This window comes from Lonchura striata, chromosome 1A (assembly GCF_050655825.1).
Source record: "Lonchura striata isolate lonStrDom1 chromosome 1A, ASM5065582v1, whole genome shotgun sequence".
NCBI lineage: Eukaryota > Metazoa > Chordata > Aves > Passeriformes > Estrildidae > Lonchura > Lonchura striata.
In genome coordinates this window covers 66,040,775-66,060,552 of record NC_140741.1, presented here as the reverse complement: position 1 = coordinate 66,060,552, position 19,778 = coordinate 66,040,775, and the positions used below count along the sequence as shown (strand labels likewise).

The window sequence follows — 19,778 nt, the reverse complement described above, 5'->3', positions numbered from 1 at the left end:
CCCTCATCCCCCATCCTCCATCCCCAAACCCCACGAAATGGCTTCTCTTCTTCCCCCTTCCCCAGGACACAAGATGGAGGTGACCGCGTGGGTTTTCCCGCCACTCGTGCTCCTTCCCATGATCCCTGTCCTCCCCCCTCCCATAATCCCTTCCGGCAGACCAACCCCTTCTGCTCCCCGGATTTCTCCGCCCACCTCCCTCCTCCACCCCCCGTCAACTCCCCCTCCCTTGAATTATTCAACACCCCACCCCTCACCTCCACCCCCGGGGAGGAGAGTCCCCACCATACCACTCCCCCTGCTCCAGACCACGCCTCGTCCCCTGGTTCCCACGACCCCACTTCCAGTTCCCACGCTTTCGGTTCCGGGGGGGGGGAGCGTGGGAACCCCGATCCACCCCAATCCCTACCTGCCTTCTCGGCCGCACCTGTCACCTGTACCCCGCGGCGGGGGGGTAGGCCCCTTGCACAGTGGTCCCCCATCCCCCAGCAGACCATCAAAGAGCTCTGCAAGGCCAAGAAGGGGTTCGGGATGGAAAGCGAATACTTCCGAGGCTTATTAAAAGCAACCCTCTCCTCCAAAGAATATGTCCCAGCAGACATGCGAACTCTCTTCTCCTGTTTAATTACCCACAGAGAATTCCTCATCTGGGAGTCCGAGTAGAAGCGGGAGATCAGAGAGGTGTTACCTGACCTCTGGGCCAATGCAGATAGCTCTAGGGATGAGGATGGGGCTGTAATATCACTAGACCACTTGTGCGGGGAGGGGGATTGGAAAATGGGGACCAAGCAGGCGGAAAAAATCCCCAGAGAGGCGCTGCAAGTCAGCACTAGGGCAGCAGAAAAGGCGTTTTTTAAGTTAAGACCCAGCGGTACGGTTATTAACTTCTTGTCCCTAAAGCAGGAATCCCTAGAACCTTTTGTCGCGTTCGTGGATCGCTTGCATCACGCGATGGAGGCTCAGGTCCCGGACGAGAGGCTGCGAGAGGGGATGCTTGCCACAGTTGCGAGGCAGAACGCTAACGACGCGTGCCGGCAAGCAATCCTCAGTCTGCCCCTGGACCCTGAGCCTACCCTTCAAAGCATGCTACAAGTCTGTGCGAGGAAGGTGACAGTTCCTGCTAAAGACATTCCAGAGACTCCTAAACCACCAACAAAGAGAGTAGCCTTCGTTGAAGCCGTGACACCGCCAGCCACCCCTTCTCCAGATCGCCGCCCTACAGGAGCACCCCCGAGGGGACAACAGCACCATCAGGCCTGCAATCTATGTAGGCAGAAGGGACATTGGGCTTCCCAATGCCCGCTGAGGGACGAGTTTTTTAGGTTTAAACAGCAGCGACAAGAAAAGAGTGCCCCCAACTCAGGGGGAAAACAAAAAAACTGAATCATCAGCGCAGTCCCTCCCTGCGCGAGGACATAAATATGGTGGGTTCTATAACATCAGAGGAGGGGAAGGACGACTACCTGCAATGCCCACCTGAGGACATTTCACTGAACTTGACACACCAGATTATGGCTGACAAACCAGCCTATATGAGGGAAGATGTGGATTTCATTCCCACTGCTTGGCTGGGTCGAGGCCCGAACCAGCCCAAGCCGATACTTAACATCGTATCTGGTTTCTCCCCATATAGGTTGGCCCTAACTGAAGCTCTGCACCTAAGGGACAGCGACTGGCACTCCATCGCTGTCGACACAGAAGACCCAGGAACCTGGAGGAACCTCCACAGTAAGTACATCGTTCTTGGGGACACAAAATTCACGCCTCTCGAAGTCACTATTGCACCATCCCTGACATCTAAGAACACCGAACGATTAGTGGTGTGGCTGCACTGCCCCCATCCTCCAGTCTTCCTTCCCAAGGGCCAAATCATCGCCCAAGCCATTCCAGCATCTGGGCCTCCGGCACACCCTGAGGATCTATGGAAGAAGTCAGCGAAGAAGAGCTACCAGGTGTGCCAGGCCCAGGTCATAGGGAAGGAAAGACCAAAGCTCTCCTGCTATATGCGGAAGGATGGGGAGTACAAACACCTAAGCGGTCTCCTAGATACAGGAGCAGACGTGACAGTCATTCCCGCACGGGATTGGCCGTCACGCTGGGAATTGCAAAACGTGGCGGGGAAAATTCAAGGTGTAGGGGGTTCTCAATTGGCAAAGCAATCAAAAAACATCGTAAAATTTGAGGGGCCGAACGGACAATCGGCCTATTTACGCCCGTTCGTATTAGATTACACAGAACCCTTATGGGGGAGAGACCTGATGGCCCAGTGGGGGGTCACAATTAACATCCCGACCCCCCAGGTTTTTCGGGCAACAGTCACTGAGGAGCGTCCTACCCGAAAACTTAATTGGCTCACAGATACACCAGTGTGGGTAGAGCAGTGGCCGCTCAATAAACAAAAATTAAAAGCGCTTCGGGAGCTCGTGAAGGAGCAACTTGCCAAAGGGAATATCCAAGAAACAACATCCCCCTGGAATTCCCCTGTCTTTGTCCTGAAAAAACCTGGCAAAGACGAGTGGCGCCTCCTTCATGACCTTCGCGCCATCAACAATGTAATAGAAAACATGGGTCCTCTCCAGCCAGGGATGCCGTCCCCCACGATGTTACCAGAAAATTGGGAATTAGTTGTCATTGACATCAAAAATTGTTTTTTCCAAATTCCCCTACACCCTGATGACGCACCACGGTTCGCCTTCTCGGTTCCTTCCATCAACCGAGAAGCCCCAATGGAGAGATACCACTGGAAAGTTCTTCCCCAAGGCATGAAAGTCAGCCCAAGCATTTGCCAGTGGTACGTCTCTTCATTGCTGTCCCCTGTGCGTGCAGCCACCGAGGGCGTGATCATCCAGCACTATATGGATGATATTCTTATTTGTGCCCCCAACAGCGATCTACTTACACACGCGCTTGAACTGACAACCAGTGCATTGGTTGCTGTAGGGTTCGAGCTGCGAGAAGATAAGATTCAAAAAATGCCACCTTGGAAGTACCTGGGTTTAGAAATAAACAAGCGGACCATTGTTCCGCAGAAATTGGCCATAAAAAATTCAATTCGGACTCTAGCCGACGTACAGCAGCTGTGTGGGTCTTTAAACTGAGTTAGACCCTGGTTAGGTATTAACAACGAAGACCTAGCCCCTCTTTTCAATTTATTGAAAGGGGGGGAAGAGCCTAGTTCTCCCAGGGAACTCACTCCAGAGGCCAAAGCTGCTTTGCAGAAGGTTCAGGAGGCAATGTCTGCCAGGCAGGCCCACAGGTACGATCCGGGCCTGCCCTTCAGATTCATCATATTGGGCAGACTGCCACACCTCCACGGTGTCATCTTCCAATGGGCAGACACCCTAGGAAAGGGCAAGGATCAGGACAAAAGGGACCCACTCTCCATCATAGAGTGGGTATTCCTGAGTCATTCACGATCCAAAAGGTTGACACGGCCACAAGAGCTAGTGGCAGAGCTAATCCGCAAAGCGAGAACGCGGATTCGGGAGCTGGCGGGGTGTGACTTTGATCACATCCACATTCCTTTGAAATTAGAATCGGGCCAATTCACAAAGGCAATGTTAGAACACCTGCTGCAAGAAAATGAATCATTGCAGTTTGCACTGGACAGCTACACCGGAAAAATTTCTGTTTTAAGACCGGCCCACAAAATTTTCAATTCCGAAATCCAATTCACTCTGTCAACAAAACAAATTCAGAGCAAAAAACCCTTAAAGGCTCTAACAGTTTTTACGGACGCGTCCGGAGGGTCCCACAAGTCAGTAGTGACTTGGAAAGATCCTCAAACTCAGCAGTGAGAAGCAGATGTTGTTGAAGTAGAAGGATCCCCTCAAGTAGCTGAGTTGGCCGCAGTCGTTAGAGCTTTTGAGCGGTTCTCTGAACCTTTTAATTTGGTAACTGATTCGGCCTATGTAGCAGGTGTAGTGTCTAGAGCACAGGATGCAATCCTGCAAGGTGTCTCCAACGATGCCCTTAACAGGTTGCTCTCTAAGCTGATAAAGCTAGTCTCCCACCGAGAGCAACCGTTTTATGTGATGCATATCAGGTCACACACCGACCTGCCGGGGTTCTTGGCCGAGGGTAATCGGCGTGCCGATTCCCTCGCTGCCGCCCCCGCACAGCTGGCGCCGCTCCCGGACAAGTTCCAACAAGCCAAAATAAGCCACCAGCTTTACCACCAAAATGCGCCTAGTCTGGTCCGGCAGTTCCATCTAACCCGAGACCAGGCCAAGGCCATTGTGGCCACATGCCCGTCCTGTAAGTCGCTCCCACTACCATCAGTGAGCGCAGGAGCTAACCCTAGGGGTCTAAAGTCCTGTGAGGTGTGGCAGATGGACGTTACTCATATCCCCTCCTTCGGGAGGATGAAGTACGTCCATGTCTCCGTAGACACCTTCTCTGGAGCAGTTTTCGCCTCTGCCCACACAGGGGAGAAGGCCAAAGAAGTAGAGAAACACCTGATACAAGCCTTCTCCATGCTAGGCGTCCCAAAACAGATAAAAACAGACAATGCCCCCGGGTACACATCCAAAGAATTCGCAAGCTTCCTGCAACAATGGGGAATAGAACATAAAACTGGCATCGCCTATTCCCCGACAGGTCAAGCCGTGGTAGAGAGGACTCATCAAAGCATCAAAAGGATGCTTAAACAACAACAGTCGTCAGCTAAAAATGAGTCCCCCCAAATTCAGTTAGCGCGGGCCCTTTTTACCATCAATTTCTTAAACTGTTCCTTCGAGTGCCTCAACCCCCCCATCGCGAGGCACTTTAATTCCTACGAGCAGAGCAAGGTCAGGGAGAAGCCGCCAGTTCTCATTAAAAACCCTGAGACCTGGCAGCAGGAAGGACCCTATGACTTGGTCACCTGGGGACAGGGGTACGCTTGCGTATCCACGCCCTCAGGCCTGAGATGGGTCCCTTCCAAATTCGTCAGACCATATGTCCCTAAGACCCAGAAGAGAAAACCGGACAGTCCTCAAGTTGGGTACGCCGCCCTCCGACGGCGGAAAAGGTCCCCCTCACCTGGTCCCCCCTCTTCCCTCCCTGGCTCCTGGGATTCTCTGTTCCCCTTTGAGTTAGACCTCCCCTACCTCGACTATTAATTTCAGTTACTTTCTAAAGAAACAGGACTTTTGCTGCTGCTGGGACTCATTGTGTTTATTACAAGCTTTAACATAGTGATGAACTGAAACCCTTAAACAAAGAAGGGTTTCAAGAAGAAGAATTTCCAGAAAAAAGAAACATCTAGTTTCAAAATGAGCCCAGTGACTGTGAAGCCCCCGTTTAAAGACTTACTTTATCCTCTTCACCTTTCTTTCTTTTTAAACAAAAAAAGGAGGAGATGTGGAGTTGCGTTATGTATATGTTTTATTATCCCTGTATTATGTATTGGTTTATTCCTTTGTACCCCCGTGTGCAACTTGGTTTATCCCCAGTTTTCCCGCCTTGTCCGCCCTTCCCGCCTTCCCAGTATCTATCCATCACCCTGAAAGAGGCATTTTACCCCCCCCGGGTGCCTTGTCTATCACTCGGTGCCCCTTCCCATCCATCCAGAAGCTTCTACTCAGGGCACCGGGTGATTGGGCGAGGACCTGGAGCTCCCCCCATATCCTTCCCCCATTGGACCCCACCATATCCCCCCATCCCGGAGCCACCCCCTATCCCTATCCCCATTGGTCGTTAGATACCCCTCCCTTACGGTTTATAAGCCAGTGCAAGCACCTTGTGCTTGTTCTTGTTGGCTGGCACCGTTCTAGGATATTTGGCCCCGTTGGGCTACAATAAACTCGGACTTAGCCCCCAGCAGGATCCGCTCTTCATTTACCACCGCGAGGCTTGCTAGCGCTGCCCGGAACCCACAAAGGCACTCTCCAAACCCCAGCTGGGAGCGGCGGAGGGTGCCTCAATCGCCCACTCTCGCCCCAGGATGAGAGCTAGCCGGGGCTGAGATAAAGGGAACCGGGGCGGGAGCGCGGCAGTCCTACATGGCCTTTTCAAAATATAAATAGCTTTTTTTTTTTTTATTTCTCATTGCATATATATTTAGTACAAAGGATAAGTATATCTATTCACAGAGATGTGAACTGAACACCTTTAGAGAACACATAAATGCTATCTAGACATCTCTCTGAACCTTGGCTGCACTTAACACCTTTATCTCAACTGTGATCTAGGGACACTGTTTACAGACACTCACTGTGTAAAGAAAATGTTTGTTCAAAGTCAGTGATAGATGAGTCCACTGCTACTCATTGCCATTCTGGTATTATTAAGTGAAGTGACTGTTTCCTTTCCTTGTTCCTACTGGATTTTATATAGCTACATTAAAGAAAATTGTTTCTAAAGTATTGTTTGTACAGTAAGCTGATTTTTTTTCTACAGTAAATCTGTGGCAGCTTTGTTCATCTTAATAGACTTTTCGTTATCTTCCTTGATCTATGTTATGTGACTAAAGAGACCTTCCCTACAGTTTGACTTCTCTTTTATGGCATAGTCCATCTACGAAGTCTAAATTATTCCACAAAGGTCAAATTCCTTTTAAAAAGAGTCCCCAGACTGAGTTTTATAGTTTCTGTTGCAAAGTCCAGTCACTTCAAAAACATTAAGATCTAATGAATTAAGCCTCAGTATCCATGCCAGAAACATGAACATTTTCTAAGTCTCAGCTCATGTTGTAATGAGGAGACTGAGCCAATGTACTGGACTCACCTTTGGGCTGTCTGCAGGAGGAATTCCCTCCTGTTGCTTCAGAAGATAGTAAATACCACCATACCAATTAACTTTTCCACAATAAAAGAACCCCTTTTAAATATAGATGCAATTTCTTGACCACTTTGGACATCACTGGCCTAGAATACAGCAGGGAAGCTGATTCACCCTTCAGAAGAAAGTGGGTGCTATAAAAATAAGTTTGAACTTTGTGCAGTTTGCCATCGTACAGAGATGCATTTGCACAAAGCAATGAAAAATGTGCTTTGAAGCAGCTTGGCATTACTAGTGTGCAGGATGCTCTCCCCACCAAGACTACAAGATATTTATAAAAGCAGACATACCTTATCAATCCAGTAATTCCTTCCAGTAACAAAGTGGAGTGAACTCATTGTGCTGTGCAGACCAAATACTGTGTGGAATTTAAGGATTTTACAAGAAGGAAGTGGAACTGATGGATCTCCTCTGATACATGATTAGCAGATAGTAGGAATGCTTAAGATGTAATACCACTGATACGTAATAGGATTGAAATTAGTAGTATAGTACTGATGCTGAAATGTGTATATGCACAGAACTGTACATAACATTTAGTGAGAACCATAAACCTGATCTCTTTCAGCCAATTTGTTTTGTAATAGGAAAAAAGTTCTGATGGATTGAGGTGAGGAGGCAAATATACAAAATCACTTACAAATTTGTCCAGATCTAACATCATTCTGTCAATACCTGCTCCAGAAGTAAATGCTTCAGCAACATGGAGCAAATGTATTGCTTAAATCCCCTGTGTAGGAATCTTGTCATCACAGGGAGAGGTGAGAGCAGAAGAGTGGCTGCTGGATGCCCAACCAGGGGTCAGCTCAGGCTCCAGTTAGCAGCAGAAAAGCAAAGGCTGCAGAGTTTTGATCCTCTCATGAGCTTCTCAATACTCGTCCATGCTGATTAGGAACACATACACACACACACACACACACACACACACACACACACACACACACACACAGAGCATGAAAATAGCCTCAAGTATTTCTGAGCCTGTGACTCTTGCCAGCTTGACCACACTCCCTGGGTAGTCCAGGACTACAGACAAAAACATCAATCAAAGGACCCAGCTGTACTGGAATGTATTCAGCCACCACTCCCACTCTGAGAGTTAGAGTTTATTTTAGCTACTGTTTTCTACTCTGGGGTTTCATTGTCATTAGTCAGTGGAAATTGCTTGGTTATTCACAGAGAAAATGATAGTATATGTAATTATAATTGTAATTATATATACATATGTTTAGGCACACACACAGACTCAAACAAGCAGAGATAGACATCCTGACTGATGGGCTGAGTTTTAAGCCCTGCACAGGGAGTGGGAGCTCATAGTTCTGTTAATGTAGGAGTTGCATGTCTCATTTTGCTCAAGCATAATGTTCCTATACTTAGAACCAAGTGCACAACAGGCGACAACTGTTGCTCCATGTTACTCTGAGTAAAGTTCAATAATATGATTGTCTGGCCTCTGCAATACTCAAGTCTGCTTGAGGCTGCCTGAGGCAGCCATAACAATGCTGCTGGTAAAAATTGGCACCGATCCACTGACTGCAATAGATGTTGTGCCAGTTTACAGCAGCAATAAATTCAACCCAGTCACTTAAACTACTTTCGTAACAAAAAAAAAAAGTTCTTTGAAGTGCATACTTAAGATATTGAATGAAATACTTTTTGATAACTCTAGCCTTATTCTCCAGTGGTCCTTAGCAGTGCAAATGGGGCAACTAAACTTCCTGTCAAGAATAGTTTCCTGTGTATGCAGCTCTGCTATGACATTTAATGGTACAGTTCCATAAAGAAAAATATGATTACTCTCATGCATTCTAGTTTGAGTCTTTGTAAATCAGAGAAAACCTCATTCCCATGACCCACTATTTATATGTATAGATTCCTGTGTAAATAAAGAGCTGATGAATTTAAAATAAACTTTTTTTTTCTCCCAAAAGCCATAACAATTCTCCCTTCATTTCATTCCTTACAGATGAAGAGCTTTTTTCAGGAATGTATATTGATTTCATGGGGACAGATGCAGCCATTTTTCGCAGTCTGACCAGGAGGAATGCAGTGAGAACTGACCAGCACAACTCCAAGTGGCTGAGTGGTGAGATGCCTTTAATTTATCAGAGTTTTAATGGGTGTCACAGAGATTCTGCTTTCCTTTTCCTGCTTAAAACAAAGACCGTATCCTTCAAAGAGCTTGTCTCTGAAGTTAATTTATGAAGAAGACCATGAAGAAATGTGTGTAAATAAAAACTGTAGACAGTGCAGATGTGGAGGGATCCCTGCATGAATCAAGCTCCTAGATCACCCCACCTGATGGCCTTTTTTGCATTAAGACTGAACCAAGCTTTTTGAGGGCAAGTGTATGAAAACCTTTCTAATGGCAATTGGAGACAGTCTGATTTCTAGAAAAGTGCCTTCACCTCTGATGAATCAGATATTGCCTTAAATCCATGTTTGATTCTAGACCACAACTTCAATTAAGATTCACCACCATTGCATTCAAAATGAGTGCATAACAGTGTCTCACTGTCAGAGAAGTCAATGTGGATCATTGCCACTTATTTCAGTGGTAAGGAATTTGTTATCTAAACACAGTAGAAAAACTAATTTCTGAGTGGAATCACCTCTTTGATTTACTGACATCATTCTCCATCTTTACTGGTAAGAAGACTTCTTCCAGTGAAACAAATTTAAATTAAAATGGTAGTCAACCCTCTGAGAGGAGGTAGCTGTGAAAGGTTATAGACCAAATAACACAGCAGTTACAGTTTTAAAAAGCCTTCAGGTATGTTGAAGTAAAGTTTTGTCTTGATATTTTTTTATGGTGACTTATTCATGTCTGGCTGTGACTACAATGAAGTCACAAGATTTCATTCACAAATTCATTTCACTATGAAAGGGAAACTATGTCTGCTCTCTATTTTTTTTTCTGTTTGTTATACATTCTTACACTTACCTGTGCACCCTAACATGTGCATCCTATAATGAATTAGAGGAAAATTAAATTTTAAAATGCCTAATTTCTGGAAGATCTATGTGTTCAAAACAGGTACTTGAAAGTACCATTTATCTCCATGTTCTTTTAGAGCCAGAGTCATGGCATTTGTTATATTAATTGAGAATAGACTTATGTGAACAGAACAATGCTGCAGTCCAAAATGAGTTTTCTGTCAGACATTCAACCTTTGTGTCAGATTGTTTCAAACTTTGTACTGCACTTCAGCTGAACAAGCAATCTTGCATGATCATTGAAAAGACAAAGCCTTCATGCAGGAAGAAGGGACACTTCTTCTTTCAGTCAAAGGAGATATTCTGAGGGCTCCTGCACTGTCCATTATATGTTTGCTGTTAAGGTTATAAATTATTTTGTTCTCTCCCTAATTCTCCTTTGTAGTGTTTTGCACGTACATTTGACTATGTTTACCAGCCTCTGATATGAAGTCAGATGCTGCTCAAGCATTTGCCTACCCTCCTCTCCTTTTCTGGGTTACACAAATTGATTTTCTCTCTTACTTGTGAACCTTGTTTGTTACATTCCTAAGCTCTTCCAGCTTACTTTTATATTTTGTCTCAATGAGACTTTCCTTAGGGGCCCCAGATAACACACTGATTCTTCCTTCTTCTTCAAAGTCTTTGAGTCTCTGCAGTAATCTAATACCATTGCTTCTAGACTGCTCCTCTAAAAATTTGCTCTGTAATAAATTTTGGCGTTGCAAGCACAAGTGGCTGTCAGCATGGAGCCATTTGCCTGTTGATATTTGGTATATTTAGCACTTCCTTGAAGCAGTCAGTAAATCATTTGTTGCTTATACTGATACATCTTTTGGTTTCATCCTTTTGGTAAACTTTTTCATTTCAGAGCCTATTTTTGTGGATGCTCATGTTATCCCAGATGGCACTGACCCCAATGATGCCAAAATCTACTTCTTCTTCAAAGAAAGACTCACAGACAACAGCGGCAGCACAAAGCAAATTCATTCAATGATTGCAAGAGTATGCCCAGTAAGAACTATTTTGTTTACCAGGTTGCTGGGATAAGCTGCTAGTGTGACATGATGATCTAAAAGACTAAATGTTTGAAAAGCCTTTGATTTGACAAAATTTCCTGTTTCTCTGTCAACACTCATAATTAAGAAGAGCAGTTACTGAACTCACAGCTTACATATATCTCACTATATGTGTAAGAATATGGAAATGTAGAGGTTCAGGGATTTGTGTATTTCTTTGACTGAGTCAAAATAGTTGCCAGTGTTGAATTTTTAGACTTGCTGTCCTTAGCACAAATAAGGCACATTATTTTCTCAATAAAAACGAACTTTAGGCAGTGAAGGCCTACTTCATACACACACAAAATACACATACACTCAAAATGTACACATACACACTCAAAACATTTAAAGCACATCAGAAGTATCAAGCTTTTAAATTGGTGGATTTAACTTTCAAATGCTGTTTTCATTTTGACATCAAAATTTGTCTTTCTGCTTGCTTGTATAGATGCGTGTGTGAGCCTAACTTTAAAAATGTGCACAGGAAATTTAAATTCAGGAGTTGTGGCTATTCCTGGGCAATAATTAATTTTTTTCACAGCACTCCTCATTGTCTCTATTTTGGGGTTTTTTGTATTTCTAATCAACTGTACATGAAAAATGATTGAAACAGCTATTAGTATCTCTGGTGAAATATTTTTTTGTTTAAGAAGAGAAAAAATATAATTGCACAATTGCTGCTAGTCTATTCATTCCTTCTTTTAGAAGGCTTCAGGAAGTTCATTATGAGTGTTTATATATTCCCTGTCTTTAATTTGGGTTTTCTTTAGAATTTGATGCTTTGTGATGTTGTGCCTGGGTGTAAAGGTATCTGTCTTTCTCTGGCAATATGATGAGGCATGTGATTACTTTTATAACTCCATTCTCTGTATTTTAGTGAGAGTGCCTAAAGGCCTTATTGGGTGTTTTGCAAGAAGACATTTCACACAATTACAGCTGTATTAGGTTTTTTACTGTTATAATGAAGCTCAGATGGTTTTTGAAAGGCTTAAGACTTTTTAGACTTACAGTGAAACCAGTGGCAGAATCCTAAGACCAATTAAAATAAATCTGAGCCAGTCATATTTGTATACGTACCACCATATTCATGTATCAACACCTTTGAGAGTGACAGAATATACTGCCCCCTGAAAAGTCTCCTTATAAGTCACCCTAAATTTTGGATTACCAACTCCAACAGCATCAGTGAAACATGCACAGCACTTACTGAAATCCCATTTCAATAGCTTCTGCATTTTGGTTTTTCTCTTTCCTTGGGTAACATCATGTTAAGCAGCTGGGAGGGCACTGCTCTTACGTAAGGCATTCACCAGCACATTTGGTCAGGATCTGTCACCTCAGGGCTGCATCACCTGGTTTGGCAGTTACAGTTCCCACCCTGAACCATGGAAATTTGTAAAGATCCATGAGTGAGCTGTGAACAAGCCATCTCTGCACCAAGCTAGCTGGACTTGCAACAGTGCATAACCTGCTTACCCACACTAGCCATCATTTTTGAATAGTTTTTAGAGTATCCACCTCATGTGCTAGTGTGCCTTACTAGGTCAGGTGCAGCTATGCTGCTGTCAGGACTAGAAGAAACATCCCTCTATAGAAACATGAGACCTTTTAGAGATAGAATGGACTTTGTCCTGGGTGTCAGTGAGTGATGCAGAGCTCCACAGTTACTTCCAGTCACAACAGCATACACTGCTGATGCACAAAATCTACTGCCCAAGCCTCCAACCCTGCTAGCTCAGCAGAGAAAGTCCACTCAGAAAAGTAGTTTTTGGTTTGTTGTGCATATAGAATGCTTAGATGAGGGGATTTGGCTTAGGTCTATCTATTTTTAATAAATTTACATGTAATTATATAGATAGTGAATTAACCTGACAAAAATGTGGGAAAGTCCAGTAAAATGTTAGTTGTGTTTTATTTCCTATTTTCTGAAAATAATATTCCTTTCCAGAATGACACAGGTGGTCAACGCAGTCTCGTGAACAAGTGGACAACATTCTTGAAAGCAAGACTTGTGTGCTCAGTAATGGATGAAGATGGAACAGAAACATACTTTGATGAATTAGGTATCATTAAAAGCATTCCTTAAAATTTCATCTAAATGTAAAATTGTGTATTTGTGTATTTCTTTGACTGAGTCAGAATAATTTCCAGTGTTGAATTTTCAAACTTGCTGTCCTTAGCACAAGTAAGACACATACCTTGTGCATATGTAATGACTGATTTTCATTCAGTTTCTTAGTCAAGTTGTTAACAGTGAAATCATAGCACTAGAAGTTCATGACAAAATTCCCCTTGCAGTTTTATGACAGCAAAAGAAAAAAATTCTTTGTAAGTCTTTCTGTGTAATTATAAGGTAATTAACGTAATTAATCTTGAATATGTAAACAAATGATAGATGTAAAGAACTAATACTTGGAAGGAAACATCTAAGTTACTCTCTTACTGTTTTGCTACTAGTTTTTTTGCAGTAGATTACAAATAGAGAGTTTGCAATACAGGGTTTTAACGTCCCTTTGAAACTGTTTCTTATACCACTGTGTAACATGCAGCTTTCCATAATGCATTTTTTTCATAATGCATTTTTTCTATTTTTTGATCACAGGGTAGAGTTCTCAGTTTAGTAATTCAAGATAATGCTAATAAATCCTGTTACTGGCACCAGCAATAGCACTATTCATAAGTATAATTTTTCAGGAATCATTCAGTCACATATATTTTTGTTTCAACATGTGAAATACTGTAAATATTCAATGCACAATCTGTACAGCAATCACAAGAGGTTTCTTTTCAAAGTAATTAATAGATGCATATCTTGATGCCTACTTGCCAAACAACATTACCAGAAAGTTTCAAATTCTGTATTGTCCATAGCTGAGGTGCACAAAATCATAGTTCTAAATTCATGTATTGGAAAATTTGGTATGTGCTTTACTATAAATATAAATAATATGAGCAGCTAATGTGCACTGCTACTAGGTCTGCATCTGGTTCTGATATTCCCTCCATTGTATCCTCTCTTGCTATTCTTGATTATTATTCCTGATGCCCACCATAGCAAATGGGGTTTTGAGTCTTTCTGAGTTTATATATTTACAACTTGCTTTAGTTCAAGGTTTCAGTGGAACCTGATTTGGCCTGGGAGCAGATCCTGACTTGCTCTAGCTCAGAATGTGCAAGGTGCTTGGAGGACTGATTTTCTGAAGCTTGCAGTGCCTCAGCACTGCCACAGCAGCTCATCTTTGAGAACTGTGATTAACCAACCCCCTCCTCTTCAACAAGCTGTAGGATAACTGCTTTTAGTTTCTTGTATGACAATATGTAGGGCCATAGTGAATAGGAGACAATGCTCTCAGCATGGGTTCCCAGCACAATTCCCTAGCAAAGAGGAAGAATACAGTCACAGCTGGAAATTCAGAAAACGGGAGAGAGCAAACACATGCTTCTGTTCATGTATAATTCAGGAGACTATAACACTTCCAGTTCTGCATGGCAAAGTCTTTTGCTTTTGACATATTGAAAAGAATATTTAAAAAATTCAGCGGGTTAAATGAAAGAGCCACATGAATTAATGGAAAGCTAAAGAACATATTCTGTGATAAAAAGCTCACACAGTTCAGTCTTTTTTGAGTTGTAAATTAAGTTTAAGAGGTAGCATGATTATAGTTATTAAAAACATTTGTAAGGAGAAACTGTCAGAGATTAAAATAGTTTTCACTGAAGTGAAAAAAAAATCAGCAGATTGGAGGTAATAGTGGGTAAATTAATTTCATTGACTGGGTGCAGTTTTGCACAGTGCTGTCAATAAATCCCTACACAACAGGAGGCAGGAGGTTTACTTCTCTCCCAGTCTTTACTGCAAAGCTGTCTGACATTTGTATCATGTTGAAAATGCTCTAGTGAGGGCACTCCAGTGCATTCTGGACAATAAAACACCTAATTTACCCGTTTTTGATTACATCCATCTATGGGAACTCTTTGTCGTTAGCCTACTGCAACTTTAATGTTTTCCTACTGCTAAACAACCTGCTGAAACAAGATACAGCTGAGAAAAATGTGTGACATAGATCCTGAATGTATTTGAAAATCTTTGCCTTCTGTCTCTATAAGGCTAGAGGGCATGGAGTTAATTTCCAAATTTGCTTCTGAATGTTTAAGTGCTAGATTTATGCATATATGATCTGTTCATGTAGTAAGTCTCCTTTTTCCCATTCAAGTCTGAGATAAAACTACTGTTGAGTTTAGGAGGAATAAAATCATCAATTAAACTGGAAAATAATGTTTTTCTTGCTATTCAAAATGTTTTCCTTTCTTACAGAGGATGTGTTTCTCCTAGAGACAGATAACCCCAGAACAACACTTGTGTATGGAATTTTTACAACATCAAGGTAAACATGGAAATTTGAAAAAGATTACCTGAAGTGCCTGATTTTCTGTATGAAAACTGAAACTAATACTTTGTGGATAAGGCTGTGCTGGGAAGTTTTGTTTGTCTGCTGTGGCTGTGGTTTGCATGCAGGATTCTCAGTATTATTGTTGTTGGTATCTATGTCAGAGCTGTGCTTCTTGGACCAAACTGCTTCCTGACATACTGTCAGCTGCCACTGGCAAAACATTTCCTTGGAGGGCCACTTGTCACTGCTCAGCAGTGGAAAGCTAAATGACTTCAATGCTGTGAGCTCATGTGGCATCTGAGAGCACTTAACACCTCCTGAAGGACATCCAGCACCCTGAAGGATCAAACTAGGATATCTTACATGAATTCATACAAATCATTTCCAGTCTCTCAGCTGGCTGATGGTCACAGAGATGGCAAATAACCATACTGGTTTCAGTTGGCTACAAAAGGACACGCTCACGTGGCGTTTGGTCACCTCCTTGCTGCTCCCTGTTTCCAGTTTCCAGTTACTGTCTGGTTTAGAAAGCACTTGCTCAGCTCCCAGGGGTGGTGGAAGTACTAGATATGGCTTACTAGGCTGAAACCCTCCACAAAGACAGACTGACAGGTGGACCAACAGGTTCTTCCACCTCTACCTTTACCTTTTTATTTTTCCTCTTGCCCTCATTATATAGTATTAACAAAGAGTAAAATTGGTTGCTATCCCCTGATTTCTGATATGCTACCCTTTATAATTTAGCTGTTATTTCTTGTGTTCAAAGAAGTCTTCTACATTTTTAAAATTTTAAATTATTAATTTAAAAAATTTAATTTAAAAAACTATTTTATTAAAATAGAAAATTATGTAATTTATTATTAATAATTATTTTAATGGCAATTTTTAATAAAAAAAAGTACATTTGGATTTTTTTTTTCTCCAGGATTTTTTCACTGGGATATAGGGCTCTACTTACTCAAATGTGTAAATATGATAGGAGAATTTAACTGGGAAAAAAAAGCTTCACATAACTTGTAAACTTAGGTGCTGTATATAATTCCTACTTTACAGAAAGAGAAAAGGATGAGCTTATGTTCAGTAGTAAAACCACACTTATCATTAGGTTGGGGGTGCAATATGACTGAACTGGAAACACTTCTGCCTAATTCTGGTAGAATTCTTTTCTCAGTGGAAATAAGATTTGAATCACATGAACATATAATGTGACAAAAAAGAGAAAGCTTCACTTTTTCCTGGCTCTCAAGTTATTTTCTCTCTCTACTGAAGTTTTTGCACATGTATTTCTGTTATTGTGAACCACATGGTCTATTCTTGCTTTATTTTTGTTCAACTATAGATTGAATATGTTATCTAGTTAAATACAGAAACCATGAAGATTTTTACTCCTTAATAATTCTTGTATCTTCATCTCTGTAGACTTTCAACTCATAACAGTAGCAAGAGAGAAGCATCACAGGAAGCAATAACTAGTAGTATTTTTATCTTAATCATACAGAAGGAAACCAATTAATACTGAGATAAATTATTTTAGTGTCATAATATGCTGTAAATCTAACATAAAACATCTGGAAAGAATAAATGCATTTCTCAAAATCTATTAATACCTAGTAAAATTTCCACAAATACCATAATCCATCTAAAAGGTTCATTCTGCTAATCTGTATATAGCTGAGAGCAATATGGATTTCACTTTTACTGTTTAGACACTATGTGTAATGTTTCAGGCTTTTTTTTCTGGAGTGTTTTTTCTTCTTCAATTGAAAACAGTTACTTGGATTATCTTCATCCTACAGTTAACATTAGGCAGATCTCAGACTGTCTGGAGTTTCCACTTTCTAAAATTAAATACCGCAAATCTTGCATGCAGCAAGAGGAAAAATGAGGGAGTATCAATCTGGAAATCTTTCCCCTAGTGCTCTTCATCATGGGGTGATGGAGACCATTCAGGGTTTGTGCTGCCTGGACCTGTGGCTGAATCTAGAACAGTGGGAACAGCACTACTTTGCCTTTTTCTTAGGCAAATCCTCGGGTTCCCCTTAGGAGGCTTCAAACTTGGATCTTCATGAGTCCAGTTTTATGGGTGGATTTGAGGACTGTATAGGAGTAATTCCTTTACAGCTACATCTTTTCCCCATTTTTTGCAAAAAAGCTGGAAACCTATTATAATAATCCAACCAATTGTAATTGCTCTGGATGTTTTGATTAATATTTTAGCCATGTATTTTAAGAGGCTCATGGAGATCTTGTGGTTTTTATACTGGTAGGAGTTCTGGAAACCTGTGCTGAGCTTGGCAGTACAAAGTTTATAAAACTCCTGCCTCACTGAAGTCAGCAATATTTTTGCCACTGATTTAACTGGAGCCAGATTATATTTCCTGTATTTAGCATTAGGAAATCTTCTTATTGCACCAGTAGGGTAGTGCCTGCCTCTCTCTTTTTTGAGTTCACTGTTCAGAAATTTGCTAAATCCTAAGAAGTAGTGGTGTATATTGGTCAGCTAGATTAGTTAATTTAAAACATTTTAAATCCATATAAAAGCAATAAATTGTATAAAATATTACATTAGAGATCTCTTTCATCATTGGACCATGCAAAATTATGGAAAAGCTGTAAAATAGTTGGTAGATTGTAATGCTAACTTCTTCTTGTCTTCTAGCTCCATATTTAAAGGCTCAGCTGTGTGTGTGTATCATCTGTCTGACATCCAGACTGTGTTCAATGGGCCTTTTGCACACAAGGAGGGCCCAAACCACCAGCTGATTCCATATCAGGGCAGAATTCCGTACCCACGGCCTGGCACCGTAAGTACAAAGATGTTTATTCAGTCTTGCCAATGGCTTGTCTTTGTTTAATGCATAAATAAATATTATTTATTCCAGGAGAAAAGTCTGTATGTGACTGTGGCAGTTACAATCCAGGACTATTTTGTTTGCTTTTCAGTTGCCTGCAAATCCAACTGCAAATCATGTAGTGTCTGGAAAGCTTCTAGAAAGAATTAAAAGTCATGTAAAATGTTTGTTGTTTTAAAGGTGATATAAATTTATTCATTAGGTGATAGTCTTGTTTGCATGTGCTTTTCCATTTTGTGTACATTTGAGCAAAATGTAGCTAAATAAACAAGTATGCAAGTGAAACATTGTTAGTATGTTCCACAGCCTGGATCCAAATGTCTGTAAGTCTGTCTTCTGTCTCTGTGAATTTTCTTTAGTTCTCCAGAGTCTTGCATCTTTACTCAGATACTTAGGAGATGTATTAAAAGATTTAGAGTACAAGGTTTCTCGGACTTGTCACTTGACTAAAGTATACCCTGCCAAGTTCTGAATCTTAGATGAGAGACCTAGAAATAAAAGCATTTTCTCGCCATTCAGTTCACCATCACCTTCTTTGTGAGAAGGCTTTTTGTATACCTTGCTTTCAGGAATTTATCTTCCAATAAATTCTGTACACAATTAGAGATAGCTCAATTTCCAAGTTGTGTAAAACTATCTCATGAAATATTTTAAATAAAATTGTTGTTTCTTCTTATTTTTCAAATTTATCACATATACAAATTGCTGTTAATGCCCTTTTTTCTTTATTTATTTACTTACTTATTTTAGCTATTCTTAATTTATATTTAGCAGAAATTTAACACCTGGTATTTCAAGCTTTAATAAGGAATGTATGGACTTTCTCTGGAATTGTCTCTGAATCCATATTTGCTAGATGCAGTATTGTCAGTATGGTAGTGTGGGTGTATATTGACTCCTACAGTTTGTCAAGTATCAGAATGAAATAAATATTCAGAGAATCATAAATTATCTCTCAACAACACAGTTATATTTTTTTAGATTAACACTTCGGTGCTTTTCCATTCATCACAGGAAATTAACTTTTGTTTTAATTTTGCCAGTCCCTATGAGAACCTTTAACCATATCACTCTTTCAGTCTGATTTGTCTTTATGCTGAAAAATCTTATTCTTTTTCTCTCTTTTTCTCTCAAACTTGGAATAGCTCAGATACATGGAATAGCTCTCCTTATTCACACAGTTCTTCATGACATTTTAGTGCAGTTTTTGGTGGCTGTAAGAGTTAGGACTTTACATTCTCAGAGCTCTAGAATTAACTAATCAATACCTGACATTTCACTGAGGTCTAATGCTAGCATTAGTCTTTTCTTGCAATTAATTCATAGAGTTCTAATCTCAAGAGTGCATTGAGGCTTTATAAAAATGACTTATTTAAACAGGAAGTTTCACACTCTTGTGATTAGTCACAATTCAAAGTTTCTTGCTGCTTCAGAATGTTTTGTTTGTATGTGTTTCCTCAACCACTGCCATGTTTTTCTTGGTTCACTTCATAGAGGCTTCTGAGGTATTCCAGACGGGCCTAAAGAAATTGGGCAACACAACAAAAAGGGGAAAAAAAATCAGATTTGAATTTAACATGGTGACAGAAATTTTGTACACTTTCCAGATATGGTGGTGAGCTCTGAAACTGAAGATAAATTCTTAGATCATAGCTCACAGAGATTCCTTTAGATGACCATTTCTCATTTTTGGATCGCTGGCATTTGTGCTTCCTCATGATTCAGCCACAACA

At 41.4% G+C, this 19,778-nt stretch overlaps 1 protein-coding gene across 2 annotated transcripts in view; it reads left to right on the top strand.

The window, feature by feature from the left end:
* Positions 1-19,778, top strand: part of SEMA3C (semaphorin 3C) — a 128,531-nt gene that overhangs the window by 75,640 nt on the left and 33,113 nt on the right. For both annotated transcript variants that reach the window (XM_085568366.1, XM_085568367.1), the window contains 5 exons: positions 8,732-8,851; positions 10,613-10,755; positions 12,751-12,865; positions 15,118-15,187; positions 17,853-17,997. In XM_085568366.1, coding sequence (XP_085424492.1) covers positions 8,732-8,851; positions 10,613-10,755; positions 12,751-12,865; positions 15,118-15,187; positions 17,853-17,997 — 593 coding nt within the window. The remainder of the gene's footprint in view (positions 1-8,731; positions 8,852-10,612; positions 10,756-12,750; positions 12,866-15,117; positions 15,188-17,852; positions 17,998-19,778) is intronic.